Source organism: Oryctolagus cuniculus, chromosome 6 (genome assembly GCF_964237555.1).
Source record: "Oryctolagus cuniculus chromosome 6, mOryCun1.1, whole genome shotgun sequence".
In the NCBI taxonomy this organism is placed as follows: domain Eukaryota; kingdom Metazoa; phylum Chordata; class Mammalia; order Lagomorpha; family Leporidae; genus Oryctolagus; species Oryctolagus cuniculus.
The window spans coordinates 164,377,030-164,397,091 of NC_091437.1; the positions used below are offsets into that span (position 1 = coordinate 164,377,030).

The 20,062-nt window shown below is 56.6% G+C and overlaps 1 protein-coding gene across 2 annotated transcripts in view; it reads right to left on the bottom strand.

Annotated features, from left to right (window-relative positions):
- The window catches only part of COL22A1 (collagen type XXII alpha 1 chain), a 261,951-nt gene that overhangs the window by 195,440 nt on the left and 46,449 nt on the right, over positions 1-20,062 (bottom strand). For both annotated transcript variants that reach the window (XR_011389346.1, XM_051844068.2), the window contains exons 4-7: positions 18,575-18,649; positions 13,582-13,693; positions 6,830-6,953; positions 2,140-2,415 (exon numbers count right to left, since the gene is read on the bottom strand). Coding sequence is in view for 1 of the 2 variants with exons in the window: in XM_051844068.2 (XP_051700028.2) it covers positions 2,140-2,415; positions 6,830-6,953; positions 13,582-13,693; positions 18,575-18,649 (587 nt within the window). In the remaining variant the exon portion in view is untranslated. The remainder of the gene's footprint in view (positions 1-2,139; positions 2,416-6,829; positions 6,954-13,581; positions 13,694-18,574; positions 18,650-20,062) is intronic.

A 20,062-nucleotide genomic window follows, 5' to 3' on the forward strand; every position in this document is an offset into this window, starting at 1 on the left:
TCTCACCCACTGGGCCAAACATCCACCCCAGGGCAACTAGGTGTCAATTTAAAAACTGCATATGCGTTTACGTATGTATGTATTTATATGAAAGCGATCCTGCTGTAAACACACACCACACACACAGTCTATAACGACCAGGCTTTTTAAATGGACACTCAGCACCTGGTCTCTCTGCACTCCGCCCATGTGCTCTGCAAGCCCCCAGCTCATGGTGGGTCAGAGAGAGCCTTGTGCTGCCATCTCCAGGCCCCTGCATGTGGTCCCTCCACCAGGAGAGTCCCTGAACAAGGAGCAGCCTCCCCCCCTCCCCTGCTCAGGTCACAGCCCTGCTCAGAACACGTGTCCAGAGAGGCCTCGACACCCCTCCTTCCAAGTTACAGAACGGATTTAGTGACTTGCTTCTAATTAATCCCATGTGGCAGAAGTGATGGCCTGTCACTCAGGACCAGCTGGCTTTGTCTTGGGTGTGCTGTGCCTTTCTCTCACTCACCTCCGTCATCTCTGGGGCCACCAAGCTGCCCGGGTGGGAGGGGCCCTGTGCCCAGGCTCACAGGCAGAGGAGCAGGGGGCTCCCATCTCTGGGGCCACCAAGCTGCCCAGGCGGGAGGGGCCCTGTGTCCAGGCTCACAGGCAGAGGAGCAGGGGGCTCCCATCTCTGGGGCCATCAAGCTGCCCGGGCAGGAGGGGCCCTGTGCCCAGGCTCACAGGCAGAGGAGCAGGGGGCTCCCATCTCTGGGGCCACCAAGCTGCCCGGGCGGGAGGGGCCCTGTGCCCAGGCTCATGTGCAGAGGAGCTGGGGGCTCTGACAGTACAAAGCCTTTGGCCAGCAGCCTGCAGCATGCTGTCACCTGCGTGAGCCCCGTCTGAGACTCCGTGAGAACCATGCGGCTTAGCCCCAGGCTCTCTGAGCCCACAGACGGTTGCTGATCGCACCTGCCGTGGGCTGTATGATGTGCCACACGGCCCCAGGTCACCCTTACCCTTGCCTCCAGTGACAAGAAGCATCACCAGGCCTCCTCTGCACCCCATTGCACCTGCACACACAGCACAGGCACAACACAGCAGCCTGCGAGCTTGGGTCATCTGTGCCCCATCTTCCTCTGGGCTCCAGGGTTCTTGAGAGCAGGGACAGAACCCCAGGCCTGCTGCCGGCTCACAAGCTGGCTCATTTCCCCAGCTGCCAGCAGGCTCTGCCCTCACGGCTCCCCCTACTCAGAAAGTCGCCCTCCCCTGCCCCTCATCCCTCGCTTCTCCTCCTCACCTGTCCCACCAGACCTTGCCCTGCGCATCCTCAGGACAGCAGCTTGGTGGCGGCTGACTCTCTAGTTCCCTGCACACTTTGAGACTTTCCTGTCCTGGGCTCTGTCCCCAGCAGTGGGTTGGCACCAGACGCCAGCGGGTGTGGCCTAAGCCCATGATGAGTGGGTGAACACATTCGTGGATGCAGGGACGGACCTCTGTCAAGGGATCATGGGTGAGGGAATGTGGACACCCAGCGTCCCTGCCCTGTGCCCCTTTCTGGCTCGTGCCAGACTCAGGAGGCCCTTGGCATAGCAGGTGCATGGCCCCTGCTTGCTCTCCTGCCCTGGAAGCCTCGCATCTCACTGTCTGCTCAGCAAACACAACAATTCCATCCCTGCGTCTGCTCCAGCTCCTTCAGGGACACAGGCCCAGCAGAGAGAGGAAGAGGCAGGCTGCGGTCAGCACACAACCCTGCTGTCCTCATCAGCCACTTCCGGGCACAGCAGCCGGCATGTCCCAACAGCTGGAGTCTCGGGACGAGTGGGCTGGGATGACAGTGGCCAACTCCAAGCCCTGTTGAAAAGCAGCCGATGCCGGGTCTATGCTGCACACAGCCAGGTCAAGGGATGCTGATGTGACGCCAGCAGAGAGGGCCAAGGACTGAGCTCATCTGGGAATGAGTGCCGCAGGCTCCTGAGCGGGGCTTAGTCTTCTCCGCCCACCCAGCTCCCGTCCCAAGTATCTGGGAAGGAGGCAGAGGCTGGGCACAGCAGCAGGAATGGGATGTTCGGGTCAGGGCCCCCCGCTTTAGGACAGTCAAGGCGATGACTTGATAACGTGGGGTGCATGTGAGTGGGTGCTCCCAGGCCCCGCCTCCCCCCACCTGGTACTCACGTCGATGGGCACACTGTCATAGAGGCGCTTGCCCACCACGGTCTTGCCCTGGATGTCAATGTTCTCCCGCTCCTCGATGGGCAGCGTCTGCACCAGCCTGCAGTCGAGGTACAGGGAGACGTTCTGGGCCTGGACGGCCAGGGCGATCTTGTGCCAGTCCCGGTCAAAGAGGTTGCTGACCGGCGTTCCTCGGAAGACCACTCTGACGGCATCCATCACGGCACCCACGGCGCTGTACTCCACAGCCTTGTTCTCTCCGTCCAGCCGGATGGAGACCTGGGGAAGCGGGGACAGGGTGCCCTGAGCTGCACGGCAACAGTGTGCGTCGGGGTGGGGGCAGAGTTCAGAGTCAGATCTGACCAGCCCGGCCCTGGCTGTGACTCTGACCAGCAAGTCAGCTGCTGCCTAGCCTGGGCCAAACACTTCAGCTCTCTGAGCCTCGATGTCCCCCTTGGTGATGCTACTACCACCTACTTTGCAGACTGCTCCAAGCCCTACACAAAATGGAATCATTGAATTCGTACATTAGCCAGGGGGTGGCCAAAGACAGAGCTGCCTGCAGGAGCCATGTAGGTCTGCAGGCTTTTGTGTGAGTACAAGACAACGGAGGAGTAGAGAGACTGACCAGAAGTGCTGACCACACTCAATTCTGTTAGAACCCTGGGCTTGGCTCAACCAGGCTCGTCTCCAGGCCAGATGCCTGGTTCCAGTCCAATCTGCGTTGGTTAACCTGCACTGTCTCTCATCTTGAGGATAAAGTGGGGGCTCCAGTAGCATGAAGTCCCCTGATGGCAGGTGCCATGTCTGCCTAGGTCCCTGGGATTCCCACAGCCATTTGCAAAACGCCTGAGGAACAAGGTAAGCTCGGGAACAAAGCTTGACTTCCGTTTGCTTTTCAAGAAAAATGAGCCAATGTGGTCTCATCCGTGCACTCACTTCTGCATGGTCAGTACAGTGCTCCCTGAACTCCCTGTGTACAAGCAACACACCAGGTGTCAGAGGCCTTACTGGGCAAGAGATGTGCTCTATGGGTGCCTGAAGGGACAGAACATAAAACAAGTACAAAACAGGACTCCTTGGGTGAGCTAGTGAGTGACGGAACACACGACTGTCCCACCTCGTGGGAGCGGTCTTCATCTTCCCGACTCACATCCTGCCCTTGCCTGCTCCCCGAGACACAGCACTGGGGCTTCCAGTTGATGTGAGGCTGCAGGAAGTCCCTCGGAGTGGGAACTGAAGGACACAGAGAGGGAAAGAGGAGGGCTTTCATCGCTCCCACCGCTCCCGGCTTCCTCGGGTTCCAGGGTGCCTTTGCTCCATGGCTCAGCTCACCAGGGACTCCCTCCTTGGTGAGTTCAGAACGCACCACCTCCAGTTCATCCCAGTGTCCTTCTCCTGTCCCCAGCCGGCCCAGGAGCAGGTGGGAGCTTCCTGCTCTTCTAGCCCAGGTGGGTTGGTTTCCTTAACCCCCACAGTCCCCTAAGACTACTCATACTCACTTCGTTAAAATGCCCTTGCAAAACTCATCTAATGACTTTGCTATTTTGGGGTAAGCCGTTTAACCTCCCTGCATGGTTTTCTCATTTGTGAAGCAGTAACAACAGGTGCAACATCATGCCGTTGCTATGAGGACTAAACGAGTTACTATACATGTAAGACATTTGTATGGCAATAGCATGACAGGCACTGTTCCACACATTAGTCATCACAAGCCACACAAGTCACTCGCAGGCGTCCTTGCATGATTCCTTCCCTGACAACCACATACGACTGGATTCTAACCTGTCCATGTGTTCTCACACCCCAGGCTTGCTGGTTATTTACTTGCTTTTGGGGCCCGTGCTGTGGCGTAGTGGATGGAGCTGCCGCCTGCAGTGCCAGCATCCCATATGGGCGCCAGTTTGAGACCTGACTGCTCCACTTCGGATCCAGCTCTCTGCTATGGTCTGGGAAAGCAGTAGAAGATGGCCCAAGTTCTTGGGCCCCTACACCCATGTGGGAGATCCAGAAGAGGCTCCTGGCTCCTGGCTTAGGATCAGCCCGGCTCCGGCTGTTGCAGCCATTTGGAGAGTGAACCAGCAATGGAAGACCTCCCACTTTCTCTCTCTCTGCCTCTGCCTCTCTATAGCTCTGCCTTTCAAATGGATAAATGGATTAAAAAATTAAAAAATATTTCCTTATTTCCACAGCCCTGCAGCACTGTATGAAATAATCCTTTTCATTTTTTCATTCACCTATGTGCTGTCTTCCCTACCCCCTACGGAGACAGAGCACTTCTGCCTCTCTCACCACTGCAGTGGCTAAGAACAACACATGGCACACAGCCCCACTCAAAAGGCACTGAAGGAATGAAGGAGTGAAAGAATACAAGAAGGAGTGGCCCTGAAGAGCAAGACGGTGGCCATGAAGTGCAAAGAACCAGCCACAGAGTTTATAGCAGCTCAAGCCATCTGCTTTCTCTCTGGGGACTCGCACGGTCTTGGTGTAACCAAGGAGGCCCTAGTATTTTTTTTATTTATTTATTACTTGAAAGACAGAGAGAGAGAGATCTTCCATCTGCTGGTTCACTCTCCAAATGGCTGCAACCACCGGAGCTGGGCCCATCTGAGGGGCCCCGAGCACATGGGTCATCTTCCGCTGCTTTCCCAGGTGCATCAGCGGGGAGATGGACTGGAAGTGGAGTAGCGAGGACTCAAACCAGTGTCCATGCGGGATGCCAGCACCTCAGGCAGCAGATTTACTCGCTACGCCACGGAAGGTAAAGATTTCTTTTTAACCACAATTGCCTGCTTTTATACTACGAGAAGAGGAAAAAGCAGAAAGCCTCGCTAATAACCCGAGGCTTCAAATATGCATAACTGTGAGTAAGCAGGGTCTTCTGCAGCTCACCTGTGTGAGCCCTGGAGCTTCTTCAGCACATGGCTGTCCCTTCTGCATTCCTACCCCTAGCATGCCACAGAGCAAGGGACGGCCCCTAGCAGGCCTGAGCAGGGGTGGCCTCGGGGAGGTCCTGTGTGTCTCAGATCCATCAGATCAGGTACGCACATGGAGAATCTGGTGATTTCTCCCCATGACTCTTAGAACACGAGCCTGAGACCCCACAGGGCAGACTCCAAATGTGCACAGCCCCAGAGTGCTGCACGCCCTGGCTCATTCTGGCAGAAGGGGAGCTAGGGGGATGCAGGCAAGTCACCCAGGGAGCCGCTCTGCAAACGCCAGGAAGGAAGAAGAGAACACAGACTGAGGGGGTGGCATGGGCTCACTCTGCAGGAATGTCATGGCAGGCGCCCAGCCCCACTGCCCCAGACCCTGAGAAACTGGAGAAGCAAGACCCAAGTCACTGGAGGTGGAAGCGGACACCAGGAGCTGTTTGCTCTCCCCCAGAAGACAGTCCCTGAGGGAGACTCTCGGCTCCTCCATAGAGCCCTGGGCCTCCCACCGCGGAGCACGGAAGGTTGATGCATCTCAGTGCAACCCTGAGCGCTTCAATAAAACCCTCCACAGGACTGCCTGGGACCAGCTCCAAACAGGAGCAGCTGAGTGTGTGGTTCAAAGCACAGACATGGGGGCGCTACTGCCTGGCTAGAAATCCCACCTCCCGCTCTCATTCCCGGTGAGCACCTGGGCAAGCTCACCTGCCTCCTTTGTAAGATTCTACGAGCAGAGCCCAGGCGGAGGGCTGTCGTGAGCACCAAAGGGCTGAGACCTGTGAGGCACTCGGAGCCACCGCCAGCTCACACTAAGAGCATGCAACGCTGACAGGGAAAGGCGAGGAGGCCAGGGTCACCATCTAACCACAGGGGAGAAAGCTGGCTGCTTTGGAGGCTCCCTGCCCGCAGCCCACGAGTGGAGTTGCTGAAGTGCGATTGTACTGCATTGCAACCTCAGAAGAAAAGTGGGACTGGATCTCCCAGGTCACACATTTGCAGGATGGGACGCACATACAGCTGGTCCAAGGTCATGGGGAAGTGGGGTTGGCTGAGACCTGAAGGCAGCACTGGCCCTAACCCACACCAGCAGCTGGCGCTGCCGGCCTGGATTTTGAGACGTGCCTTTCCTCGTGGGAACTGAAAACCAAAACTCAGCAGAGGTGGGTGAAGTCAGGGCTCAGCACGTCATTCATGAGGAACCTGGGCAGTACCCTAAGAAGGGACGCCTTGTGACACATGCTCTGACGCACCAGGCACTGTTCTACGTGCTCAGCTGGTGCTGCCCCACCTGATTCTCCCACTAACCATCCGTGGCTGGGACTCTCTGCTTTCTGGAGGACAGCTAAGAAAACCAAGACCCAGCCAGATGAACAGCTGGCCCCAGGGCCCACACAGAGAAGGAGGAGACACACCCAGGCCAGTTTTCTTCCCTGTATCATGATATTTCAGGCAGCCAGCAGAGGTGGTGTCAGGGCATCAGGGCTGGTGGCCACCTTGCTAGCGAGGTGGAGAGTTCCTGAGGACAGGCACTAGGTCTCCCTCCTCCCCATCAGAGTGCTTGGGGCTGGGACACCATCAGGAGAAGACCTCAGACCTGCTGGATGTGTGCCATGCCCTGGGCGTTCCCTATGTCTCCACCCACCAGACTCAGCCTCTCCAGGGCCAGGCCTGAACCTCCCGAGGGAAGAACAAAGACGATGGGCAACGCCATCCCCAAGAGAAGGAAACGGCAATCTCTGTGGCCACTGTGCCGTGCGTACCTGTGGGATGCCGTACTGGTCAATGACCTGCCAGATGTACCAGTCTTCTTTCCGAGACGTCTTGCGGAACCGGAAGGTGGTGACAAAGGCATACTCGTCAGGCAAGCCCTGGGAAAACACGTCCCTGGGGAAACACAGGCCCAGCGCTGAGAGCAGGGAGCTGGCAGAGGAGCCCACGCGTCCTGTCCATGACCGAGTCCTCCAGTACGGCCTCTTCCCTATCTCCAGAGTCCACCCGCTCAGCCAGCCATTGCTGCCTCCATTAGGACTTCAGGTGCGGCCCCTTCACGGTCTCCCCGCCACCACCTTCAGCTCCTTCAAATACACCCCACAGCACGTACCTGCTTCTGTCTCTGCGCCGTCCTGTGACGGACAAAGTCAGCAATCAGTGCTAAACACCCACTCGCCCTGGACCCAGCCTTCAACCCTCCCTGCCCCATTCCTTCTCAGCAAGGCCAAGTCTGCTACTCCCCACCCTGCGTCACCTCTGCCCTGTGCCCTGGGGTGCTACGGTCTGCACGTGTGCGCCCCCAGAGCTCCTGGGCTGTAATCCCAGCCCCACAGCCATGGAGAGAGCGTGGGGTCTGTGGGAGGTGATCAGGCTGTGGAGGTGAGGGCCTCGGCACTGGGACTGGAGTCTCACAGAAGAGACCCACAGGGCATCTCCACCCCTCCACACGGTGAGCTTACAGGGAAAAGACAGCCAACTGTGAGGGCCTGGGCCTGGGCTCGTGGCCCTCAGAACCACAGGAAAGCAGCGTCTGCCGATTACAACTCAGCTGCCAGTCCACGCTGCTTGGCTACAGCAGCCTGAGCCGACCAAGCCAGGACACCCTCTTCTCTCCTCCAAGCACCAGACTCCTGCCCAGACTAAGGGGCAGCTCTGACCCGGGACAGTCCCCGCGGCTGCTCCACTTCTGCCTTTTCCCCCTCCAGATTCCTTTGTGGAAAGGGCTCCTGGCCGGCACCGCTGCTCACTGGGCTAATCCTCCACCTTGCGGCGCCGGCACACCGGGTTCTAGTCCCGGTCGGGGTGCCGGATTCTGTCCCGGTTGCCCCTCTTCCAGGCCAGCTCTCTGCTGTGGCCAGGGAATGCAGTGGAGGATGGCCCAAGTGCTTGGGCCCTGCACCCCATGGGAGACCAGGAGAAGTACCTGGCTCCTGCCATCGGATCAGCGCAGTGCGCCGGCCGCGGCGTCCATTGGAGGGTGAACCAACGGCAAAGGAAGACCTTTCTCTCTGTCTTTCTCACTGTCCACTCTGTCAAAAAAAATAAAATAAATAAAAAAAAAAAAGAAAGGGCTCCTGGCCCTCGGAGCATGCTCAGACCAGCTGAGCTTTCTCGTGCCTCCCTCGGGTCTGGCCCCCACTCCCCCCCGCACTCACACCCCCAGTGTCTGAGCCATCTCCCTACTAGTAGGTTCTAGAAAATGTTACACACGCCCCTGTCTCTCCTGGCCCTGCTGGCTCATCTCGGGGAGCCCTGGCTTCTGCTCTCCACTCTCCCGTTTCCCCCAGGAAACCGAGCACCTCCAAGGAGCCGACACATGCAGGCCTGCAGCTGGGCCCAAAGCAGTGACGAGCTCCAGGCTCAGCCCCGCGCTGTCTGCACACGGGAACCTTCCCTTCCCCCACTCCCACAGCAGGGCCTGGGCAGTTTTCCTAGAAGGCGCCCGGCTCTGCAGGTTGACTCAGAGCAATGGAGGAAGCTCGCTCGCAGGGGCCCGGCCTCCACAGCTCTGCTCTGCACTTCCCAGGTCTGCAGAACGTGGCCACAGTGGACAGACCCCACCTGAAGGCTGGGGTTGTCGGGGGAGCGTACATGGCACTGACTTCTCCACTGGAGGAGGCAGACTCTGTCTGGCCAGACAGCCAGGAAGGGCGTGGGAGGCGGCCGAGTTCCTGCTGCTTAGATCCACAGATCCTCAGGGACCCTTGGTCTGCCTGTGGAGCCCGTGGGCGAAGCCTGCCCCGGCCACGGATCCGAGCCGGAGGACATCCTGCTCTGAGCTGGGATCTCTCCCAGGGTCACTGCCAGGCAGAACAGAGCCCTCGCCCACAGCACTGGGGATTCAGGGACGCCCTGGGTCTCTGCCCACGCGGGAGAACAGCAGCAGCCCCCTGTTAATGACCTTTTATCCCTGACTGTAGTCACTTCCTCCTAGTGCAGGCACAGGCACACACACACACACACACACACGCTGCTTATTCAGTTTGTGAGAAATGGAATCAAAATATAGGGTTGATTCGGTGCAAAAATATTTGAAATACATTGTCTACAAAATGCATTTCCCATGAACATTTTGAACACATCTCATAAACATGACTTTGAAAAATTTTTTACATCAAAAAGCTTTTAAAAATCCCCTTGGGGCCGGTGCTGTAGTGTAGCGGGTAAAGCCACCGCCTGTGGTGCTGGCATCCCATATGGGCACCGGTTCAAGACACGGCTGCTCCACTTACGATCCAGCTCTCTGCTATGGCCTGGGAAAGCAGAAGATGGCAGCCCAGGTCCTTGGGCTCCCATACCCGTGTGGGAGACTTGGAGGAAGCTCCTGGTTCCTGGCTTCGGATCAGTGCAGCTCCGGCCCTTGCGGCCAATTGGGGAATGAACCAGCAGATGGAAGACCTCTCTCTCTCTCTCTCTCTGCCTCTCTCTCTGCCTCTCCTCTGTGTAACTCTTTCAAGTAAAATAAATAAATCTTTTTTTTTGACAGGCAGAGTGGACAGTGAGAGAGACAGAGAGACAGAGAGAAAGGTCTTCCTTTTTTGCCGTTGGATCACCCTTCAATGGCCGCTGCAGCCGGTGCATCACGCTGATCTGATGGCAGGAGCCAGGTGCTTCTCCTGGTCCCCCATGGGGTGCAGGGCCCAAGCACTTGGACCATCCTCCACTGCACTCCCTGGCCACAGCAGAGAGCTGGCCTGGAAGAGGGGCAACCGGGACAGAATCCAGTGCCCCGACCGGGACTAGAACCTGGAGTGCCGGTGCCGCAAGGTGGAGGATTAACCTAGTGAGCCGCGGCGCCGGCCAATAAATCTTTCTTAAAAATTCCCTCACATATGTATGCATCCATGCATATAAATATGTATGCACATGTGTGTATATATATGTTTTTTGACAGGCAGAGTGGACAGTGAGACAGAGAGAAAAAGGTCTTCCTTTGCCGTTGGTTCACCCTCCAATGGCCGCTGCGGCCGGCGCACTGCGCTGATCCGATGGCAGGAGCAGGTGCTTCTCCTGGTCTCCCATGGGGTGCAGGGCCCAAGCACTTGGGCCATCCTCCACTGCACTCCCTGGCCACAGCAGAGAGCTGGCCTGGAAGAGGGGCAACTGGGATAGAATCCGGTGGCCCGACCTGGACTAGAACCCGGTGTGCCGGCACTGCAAGGTGGAGGATTAGCCTAGTGAGCCGCGGTGCCGGCCCGTATATATGTACCCATCCATACTTATAAATTTATGTATGTATAAAGTATTATCATCAAGGGGACAGAGAACATGCAAAAAACAAATGCCCTGATCCAACTATTTCCACAAAAAATGTGGCAGGTTATGGGCTAACACTGAATAGGGCAAAGGGCCTGGGGGCCAATGTCCACTTTCCATGAACAAGGCACTCTGATTTCCAGGGCAAGGTGCTGTGCCAGAGAGAACACCTGCTGCGCTTGCCTCGTCTTAGTACTGGGAGAAGTAAATGGGAGAAGGCATGGAACACGCTCTTGGAGCGCTGAACAAGAGAAAGTTGAAATATTACAAATGGCAGCCCTCTTCATTTGAACAAAATTTAACCCGCATAGTAAAGTGACACACGTGAGGGTGTGTGTGTGTAGGTTTTGAAGCATTAGAAATTAAATGGAGGGGCCGGTGCTATGGCACAGTAAGCTAAGTCTCTGCTTGTAGCACCAACATTCCATATGGGCGCCGGTTCAAGTCCCAGCTCCTCCTCTTCCAATCCAGCTCTCTGCTATGGTCTGGGAAAGCATCAGAAGATGGCCCAAATGATTGGGCCCCTGCACCTGCTTGGGAGATCTGGCAGCAGCTCCTGGCTCTTGGTTTCGGATCAGCCCAGCTCTGGCCATTGCGGCCATTTGGGGAGTGAACCAGTGGATGGAAGACCTCTCTCTAACTCTGCTTTCCAAATAAATACATCTTTGAAAGAAAAAAAAAAGAAATGGAAACGATCCTTTCTCGAAACGCCTGCTTTCTGGTGGTTGGATGGGAAAACAATCGAGAAACCACACAGAAATTCCTTCTCAGGATGACCCTCGGGGAAACAGGAGCCCAGATCCTCTCTCCGGAAAGTGCCCCATGCTGTGGTCCCAGGTTGGTCACAGTGTCTCAGGAGGCGGGGCACAGCACACACCGGGAGGCTTAAGGGGCCCAGATCTGTGGGACTGCTGCCTCCTCCCCTTTCTCCTCTTTCTCGATCGAGTCTTCCCTTCTCCGTGAAGCTGCCCACCTCTGTTTGCTCCTAAGTGAAAGCCCAGGGAGCAGGGTGGGGAAATACGTGGGAATGAGGCAGGCATCTAGATGCTGTCATCCTCATGTCCCCAGAAGGAGCACGGGGCCAGGGCAACAACGCTGACTTCCCCGGCATCTGCCATCAGGAGAGCATCGCTCCATATCCAGGAAGAGTCAGCTGATGGCACCGGTCATCTGCACGCCCCCACGAAGACGCGAGACCGAGAGAGAGAAACACCCATTGCCTCATTCTCATGTGAACTGTCATCCAGTGACCCAGGGGGACACGACGGGAGAGTCTGACACAGGGCCTGGTGCAGCGTTGGGTGCTCAGAGAATGCCCACTGAGGAGCGAGAAATGGCGGCCCCCACACCAACCTCCAAACTCCGAGACCAGCATGCCGGCCCATGGCTGGGCTTGTGACTGACAAGCCACCTGCACTCATCATGGGCCCAGTCACTCACTCATTCACTCAGCTGACCACTTTGGGGCAGGCTGGGGCCAGCGTGGGGCCTAGAGCCGTCAGCAAGACCTGGCTCCGTCTAAGGGGAGACTGTCTCGGGGGAATGCCATCGGTAAACCCACTCCATGCAGGAATACACCCCAGAAGGGGTGTGGGTAAGAGGAAGGCCTAACTCGGTCTCCGAGTTGGGGTAACCAGCTCGACAGCATAAGGGTCGAGTCATGCTTCAGAGGAGGTACACAGCAGGTGCCCCGGCAGTGGAAGAGCATGGGCGTAGTGCTCGTGGTGGGAGGCAGAGGGCCAGCAGGCTCCAGAGCAGACACAGAGGAGGCAGAGGAGGGAGGCCGGGGGAGCAGAGCTGAGACCACCAGGGCTGGGCCAGACCAGGCCACACCTGGCACCTTTCTCTTTCTGGACACTTGGTGTCAGAACACACAGGAGCCATGAAAGAGCTCTGAGACGGAGGAGAGGAGGCAGGATGTAGTGTCACGTGTGTTTGCAAAAGACCTGCCCAAAAAGATCTCTGTGAGTGAGATCCCAGTGGAAAGAACAGGTCTTCAAAGAGGGAGGTGCCTTTCTCTGAAGGGAGGAGAGAACCTCCACTTTGACTATGACCGTGTCTAAACAAGATAAGAGTCGGAGAACTCAAGGGGCTTCCATAGCCTTGGAAACTCATAACTGGTGCATAGGGAGATTACTGATGCCATAAACAGGAGTGTCAATTTGTAAAGTCAACAACAGGAGTCACTGTGCACTTACTCCTCATGTAGGATCTCTGTCCTTAACGTGCTGTACACTGAGGCTTAATGCTATAACGAGTACTCAAACAGTATATTTCACTTTGTGTTTCTATGGGGTGCAAACGATTGAAATCTTTACTTAATGTACACTAAACTGATCTTCTGTAAAAAAAAAAAAAAAAAAAGAAATTATCAATTCCCAACTTGACTCTCACTGGGATTAAACATGACAATAGGTCTGATCTGATTTCATCATCATTTAAAAAAAATCATCTATTATTTTTCACTTTATGTTTCTGTGTGGGAGCAAACTGTTGAAATACTTACTTAAGGTATACTAAGCTGATCTTCTGTATATTAAGATAATCGAAAATGAATCTTGATGTGAATGGAAGGGGAGAGGGAGTGGGAAAGGGGAGGGTTGTGGGTGGGAGGGACGGTATGGGGGGGGAAGCCATTGTAACACATGAGTCGTACTTTGGAAATTTATATTCATTAAATAAAAGATAAAAAAAAAAATAAAAAGACCTGCCCAGCTAGAAGAGGAGAGCGTTTATCTGGCACCATCTTGGCCCCGACTGGAGAGGCGACAGGTGTCAGATGGAGGACAAACCCTCACCTCCTGTCCTCTCAACTGTGCTGGAAGGCGGGGACGTTCATCCGAGGTGGAAACTGGGGCACAGGGGCACAGGAGGCCTGGTGCAAGGCCAGGTCTGCACTGGCCCCAACCCCGTGCAGCTCAGGTCATGCTGTACCATGCCTGCAGGTGCTAGGTGACTATGAACAGGATTATTTGTGATTTAATGGTTTGCAAAGCTGCACGTGTGAATGAATGCTGCAACTATGCATAGAGGGAAGAGCGAAGGAGGACCACAGAGCCATTAAAATCAGCAGCAACTGGTCAGCTGGGAAGCAGGCTACACTCCCAGGTCAGTGGTCCTGTTGCTTTGTCCCAAGGCGACCTGTCCAGGTACCAGGGGTTAAAGGTGGACTCCATGCTGAGGGTGCACCTGCAGCTGGCTGGCCCCTGCCCTGCCCTTTCCTGGGGCCCCCAGGGCAGGGCAGGAAGGAGAAGTGACCACTCACTCAGTCCTTCGCACCACGGGGAAGGATCCCATGCGGACATAGGAACTCTGGGCTCCGCTCTCTCTCTGCCCCAGGATTTCCTTCACGTTGAACAGATCCATCAGGTCAAAACCTTGCCAAGAGAAGAACGAGAGTGAGCAGGGAAAGGAAGGTATGAGAGACCAGGGACACACAATCCTCCCTCTGCAAAGGCAGCCTGTCCAGTCTGCTTGGATTCCCGCACAGCGAGGAAGCAGAGACAGCACGGCCACAGGGTACGGCTTCAGCCTCACCCTGGGAGAACGTGCAGGCAGTGCAGGCGCTGTTATCCCACTGGAAGGTGAGTGCGGGGAGCACCCCGGGCCCCAGGGCACTGCATGGCACCTAGAGGGGTTCAGAGCCTGCTCCATGCCAGGCCCCGATTCAGAGATGTCCCAGAGGCTGGCACAGGTGGAGAGTCCAGGTGTTACAGCCAGACAAGTCCAGGTTCTGGTTCTTGCTGTGTGACCTGAGGTGGGTTGCCTAACATCTCTGAGCACTGGTGTCTTCAACTGTAAATCAGGGATTGTTCTAGAATATACTTCATAGAACAGCTGTGAAACGAAAATGTTACGATTGAAAGCTTCTCACACGGTCCCTGACATCCAGGAAATGACTGGCAAGACGGCACTGGCCAGCACCGTGGGCACAGCATCCTGATTGTACTGATAACACAGAAGCTGGGGAAACATGTAAGAACATACAAAACATGTAAGAACATACGTGGAACATAGTAAGTGCTCACTAAACGCTCCATGGTCTACAGAGGTTCCTCCTCCTGACTGGGGGTGGGATCAGGCCCCCACCCTGTAACAAGCTCCAAACAGACTTTGTGGGTGGAGAACCAGAGGCACCTCCCTGACACGGACCCCTGTGATCCCGGCTGAGTCACCTTCTCCCCGGACACCAGTTCCTTCTGCTGAAAACTGGGAGAAATGAGGAATTTGCTCAGCTTTGTTAATTTTCACATCAACAATGATTTGTCCTGTGTCTCCAACGTTTCATGGTGGCTGGAGTGTGCCTTCCAGTCTAATCGCATTTCTTGTACAACAGTGGATTCGAAAGTCTGGTTTCTTTGAAGTAGAAGCAGCCCTCAGTGTGGGAGACACAAGAGAACGCGTGGACGGCTGGGCTGCCTGGGAGGCAGACGGGGGGCTCCCGCTCGGAGCCAGGGGGCTATTCCTGGGAAACAGGTAGGGTGCACAGGCATTCACGGCCCCAGGTGCACTCTGCTCCACTCAGGCTCCCAGCCAGGCGACTGTGCGGTCATCAGCCCATTCTGTCCATGGTTCCCTTGACTGGAGAGACAGAAGGCTTGGTCTCTTGCAGGGCTCTGGAGAGGTTTCAATGCTATGGTGTAGCTGCTCCAGGGATGCCACCAGCCCGGCCCAGGGACCAGGGTAGAAACTGCCACAGGAGCTTTGCAGCATACACCACTCTGCCACCCGGCACCGAACTCTCAGCACTGCAGAACCAGACGGCATCCCCAGGAAGGGGGGGTCCTGGCATCCTGGGGAGGCAGGCAGGTGCACACTTGCTGAGCAGGACACCAGCCGCCCCCTTCCCTCCCCACTTGTGCCGGTGCTGCCCCAGCTGTCTCTGGGCCTGCACTCCCAGGCTGAGAGATGACATCTGGTTTAAGCATCCACCGAGGGCAGAGGCATGAGACACCCCAGCTCTGGACTCCCAAGCAGGCCCAGGCAGAGCAGCTCACGGGGGCGCTCTGGTAAGTGACAGGGCTGCTGTGTGCATGGAGCCCCCGGCGCTGGACGTGTCCCTGTGAGGCTGGGAAGCCCCTGCTGCAGAATCAGCTGGAACCTGGCCGTGGGGACAATGACCTGGGAGACGCCGGAGGGCCCTGCAATTCTAGCTGCCATGGAACGGACACCAGGAGACATGGGGCCCAGAGCCTGTTTAGGATCAGGTTCTACCCCAGAGAAAGTCTTCCCTGGGCTCCAAACTGGACAGGCACTAGCCAGGGGTGTGGCAGGCCCCCCCGGGGGTGTTGTCAGGGATGCAGGGGTGAGTTTGCCTGCAGCATCACCCTGGAAGTGCTCAGGTTGGGGGAGGAGGGCACAGACACTGCTCTACAGAAGCCTGGACACTGGGCACAGCCTGCGGGGTGGGCAGCACAGCTCGTGCACCTGCTCCCAACACTGTTCCCCGGCTCAGCTGCTCCACGTCCTCGGGGCAGTCACCGAGCCTGGTCAACCTCCCCCTCCTCCGCACAAAGGGGCCAGGCAGGCGTGTCACAGGGCCGCCCAAGGACTCTCGCGGCGTCCAGACTTGGAGGATGCAGCAGGAGGTGGCTCTTATCCAGAAAGGGCTCACAGGAGACCGCCACAGGTCCCCAGTGCTCACAGGAGAGATGAGGCACACTGGGGGGGCCCCAGAGCCTGTTCAGAACAGGATGGCGGGGGGCAGAGGGGTGCATGCCCAAGGCCTGTCCTGTTGCCCTGTGAGGAGAAGCCAGGGGCCTGTTCCTCCACCTTGCCACGTCATCATCCGTCACTAGAAAGATCCACCTTGATCTAGGCTCCCCTCAGCAGTGACACGCGGCAGAATTAGAAAACAGAAAGGGTTTTAAAAACCGAACACAGCCTCCACTTTCTGCTTCCACAATCATGGGTTTCAATGAATAAAAAGATGACGTGAACGTAACAAAAGTTCAGACAAGCAATTCACTGGGTGACAGCAGCAAAGGTCGCAGAAGGAAAAGGGGAACTGCCTGAAATAAAGGACAGGGAGGGGTCGGCGCTGTGGCACAGTGGGCTAAGCCTCCGCCCACGGCATCAGCATCCCGTATGGGCACTGGTTCTAGTCCCTGCTGCTCCTCTTCCTATCCAGCTCTCTGCTTATGGCCTGGGAAAGCAGTGGAAGATGGCCCAAGTGCTTGGGTCCCTGCACTCATGTGGGAGACCCAGAACTGGCTCCTGGCATTGGATTGGCTCAGTTCTGGCCCTTGTAGCAATTTGGGGCATGAACCAGTGGATGGAAGATCTCTCTCTCTCTCTGTCTTTGTCTCTCTATAACTCTACCTCTCAAATAAATAAAATATTTTTTTAAAATAGGAGGACACGGAAGGGAAATAAAAATCCTCTGGGGAAAACGCACTGGAGACACAGGGGGCACTGACTGGTTCAGAAAGAAGGGGGCGACACCCATGCAGCCACGGAAGACCCCGGAGAACTCTGCCGGGACTCCCTGGCTGCACCGGACATGCAGGGCACCTACTGTGCACTCCCGTCCTTGTCCGGCACAGGTCTGCCTCAGACGAAGCTAAGAGCAGATCCTGGGACAGGTGCTCGTGGCATAGCGGGTAAAGCCGCTGCCTGCAGTGCCAGCATCCCAAATGAGTGCCGGTTCAAGTCCCGGCTGCTTTACTTCTGATCCAGCTCCCTGCTGATGTGCCTGGGAAAGCAGAAGACGGCCAAGTCCCTGGGCCCTGTGTCCATGTGGGAGACCCGGAAGAAGCTCCTGATCGGCCCAGCTCTAGTAGTTGAGGTCATTTGGGGAGTGAACCAGCGGATGGAAGACCTCTGCCTTTCAAATCAATCAATCAATCTTAAAAAAAAGAGTGGGCCCTCGGTGGGCATGGGCCAGGTGCAGGCAGCTTAGCTGTTCACCCGGGAGCCGTCGGTGGCAAGGGACCAAGCTGACTCACCTTCCCTTCCTGAGCGTCTCTTGTTGACAGCTGTTTGACAGACCAATCCCTGCCCACTGGGTAAGCCTCAGCAGTGGCACAGCGGGATCACAGGGTAGTTCTAGCTGGACACGCTAGAGCAGGAGATGGCAGCCTGTCCCAGAGCCAGAGCTCCCTGGGCACAGCTATGTCAACGTGCCCAGCAGTGCTGCACCCTGGACAGCGCGGCTCCGTCACAACCATGCCCACCGCACCCCTGTGCCCTACAAGAGAAGAGCTTTGCACTGCTTGATTCCTCAGAAGAGCAGGTGGCTCAGGGAGCACTTGCCGGGGAGCAGAGGCAGGAGGGAGGGAGGGAAAGCAGCCCATCAAGTCTGACAGGTGACTGCTCAGATCCTGCTGGGAAACTGGGTCAAACCTGGACCCAGGACGATCCAGCCACAGGGCCAAGGGCCGAGGGCCGCTCCTGGGGAGTGCTGGCTCTCACTGGGCACACAAGCTTCCACTGATCTAGAAAACTCCCTGGCACTGTAGATGCCAGCGTCTTTAAGTCACAGCAGGTGTCTCGGACGCAGGCAGGGTCCCCGCAGCACCTGCCACACACCTGGTCCTGACCCCCTGCCTCCCTTGGGAGATGAAGGCATGATTACAGCTGGACTGGAGATGAGGCACTGCACAGGGGAGGCGAGCCCGACCCAGGAAGCACTGCTGCGAAGGGCAGGGCTGTCGTGCAGGCGCCGCTTCCGTGTTGGGCGTGGGAAGCATGAGATTGCTGGGAGCTGGTATGTTTGAAGTGCTTCACGGGACGCTGGACCACAGGGAGGCCAGTGTCGTCAGGGCGACAGGGACTCAGACCGGGCCACCTGCACATGCTGGCCTCACGGGGGAGACGCCTCTGGCCAGCCCCTGCGGCAGGTCTTTCTGTTGCTGGGCCTGTAGTCAGGGGCATCTATGTTCTCTCACCTGTGGGTTCCTTCACATGTGCAGAACTCTGGCTCTCACCTGCACTACAAAATGTACTTATTCACTCCTTTGCCCCCTGTGCCATTCATTTGCATACTCACTCGCCAACCCCTTTACAGAGTCTTTGATCCTAACACATTATTTAGAGGCTCCTATAGGATGTCCAGAGCTTGCCAAGCAGATGTGAATGTTCTTTGCTGTCTGGTGGTTTGTTGATGAGAGCTGCCCACTGCACATTCCATCAGGACTTCGTGAAAGAGTGGAATGAAAACAGGGTCGGTGAGAGCAGCCCTGCGCTGACCATGGTCATGCTCGGGTGCAGGTAGCGGCACCCCAAAGCCAGTGCAACAGTGACTGTTCCTCTCTTACCTGTGATCTCCTTGGACTCTCCATTGGTGTGCTTGAAGCGGTGGCCTTCTATGCGCACACTGGGGCACAGCACATCTGGGAAGAGCAGAGGAAATAGAGGCCAATGAGAAAACGTGGCCCACAGTCACCATGCAGGACATGACAGCTAACACAGCCCACCCCACCGACAGCTCAGAAGGTGCTCGGCGGCCAGAGCAGGTGCACCCGCAGCTGGCAGCTCCACACCCAGGAAGTGCTCATCAATCCCCGTCCTGCTTAAGCATCACGCTGCAAACACTGGGCTCTGCCGTGGGCTAAGCAGGAAGATGGCACTGTCCCTGTCCACAGTGCACACACAGCCTGGTCCCTCCGAGGTGCAGACACAGCAGTCAGCATCCTTCACACGTTGCCGCAGGCTGGACACTAGGGAACCCAGGGCACACATACAACACCTGACCTGCCTGGGGCCAGGAGAGCTATGTTGGAAAGCCTCCTCTTAAAGGAACAGGAGGAACACAAGGCGGCAAGAGGCAGAGGGCCCCTCACTGACAAAACCATGCACATTCCCTGGTATGTGAAATTCTACACCAGGGGGCATCAACAGGAAACGGGTGCCAAGGGCAGGCAACAGGCTGAGGCAACTCCTTCTGGAGACCCAGCTAGGATTCCAGCAGAGTGTAAATTCCAACAGATGCAACTGAGCAGGTCATATAATTAAAAAAAAAATCTCATATACAAATGTCTTCTCCTCAGCCTTGGAAATCTCAGCTTAAAAATACAGCTACAGGTGAAATGTGCTCCATCAGTCTTTCTGAAAAGCTCGGAGAGATCCAACCCCAAATTGTAACATCCTGGGCCTCACTGCTGGCTCCAGTACCAGCTGGCTCAGTGGCTGGGAGAAGCCTCTTCACTCCCAGTGTACGCCTTGGTCACATGGGATACCTGAGTGCAGCCATCCCATGGCTGCTGTGAGGACCGTGCAGGACCAAGCCTGGGACAGCGCTGGGACGAGGGTCGAGGGTCGGGAGGCACAGGAGCCGCTGGGTTATCACACACCACTGTTCTAATCAGGTGCTCCCAGGCACCTCTCCTATTTGGAGATGGACTGGCCTGGGCCCCACCCCTCCACCCCAGGCACTGAGAGGGACAAATGAAATCTTCCCTCCCTGGGAGGAGGTGTTTCTCAGGTTTATCCCGCATGGCACCACCAGGTCTGAGCAGCCCCATGGAAGGGGTTATTTTGGAAATAGCATGGAGCTATCTGCCTAGGACTAAATATGAGAGAGGGTGCAGCAGGCGCTGGGAAATATTTAGACAGCTCCACCCGGGACAGCGGCAGCTGGGGGTGATGACCAATTGCTTTAATTTGGGCAAGCCTGCCAGGCAGACAGGCTGGGGACTGTGCGTCATTTAAGTGCATTTATAAGGAGCTGACTCAGCAGGTTCTAGATGACAAGCAAAGCTCCCGAGGCTGACGGCTGCAGCTCGGGGCCATGGCTTTGCAAAGAT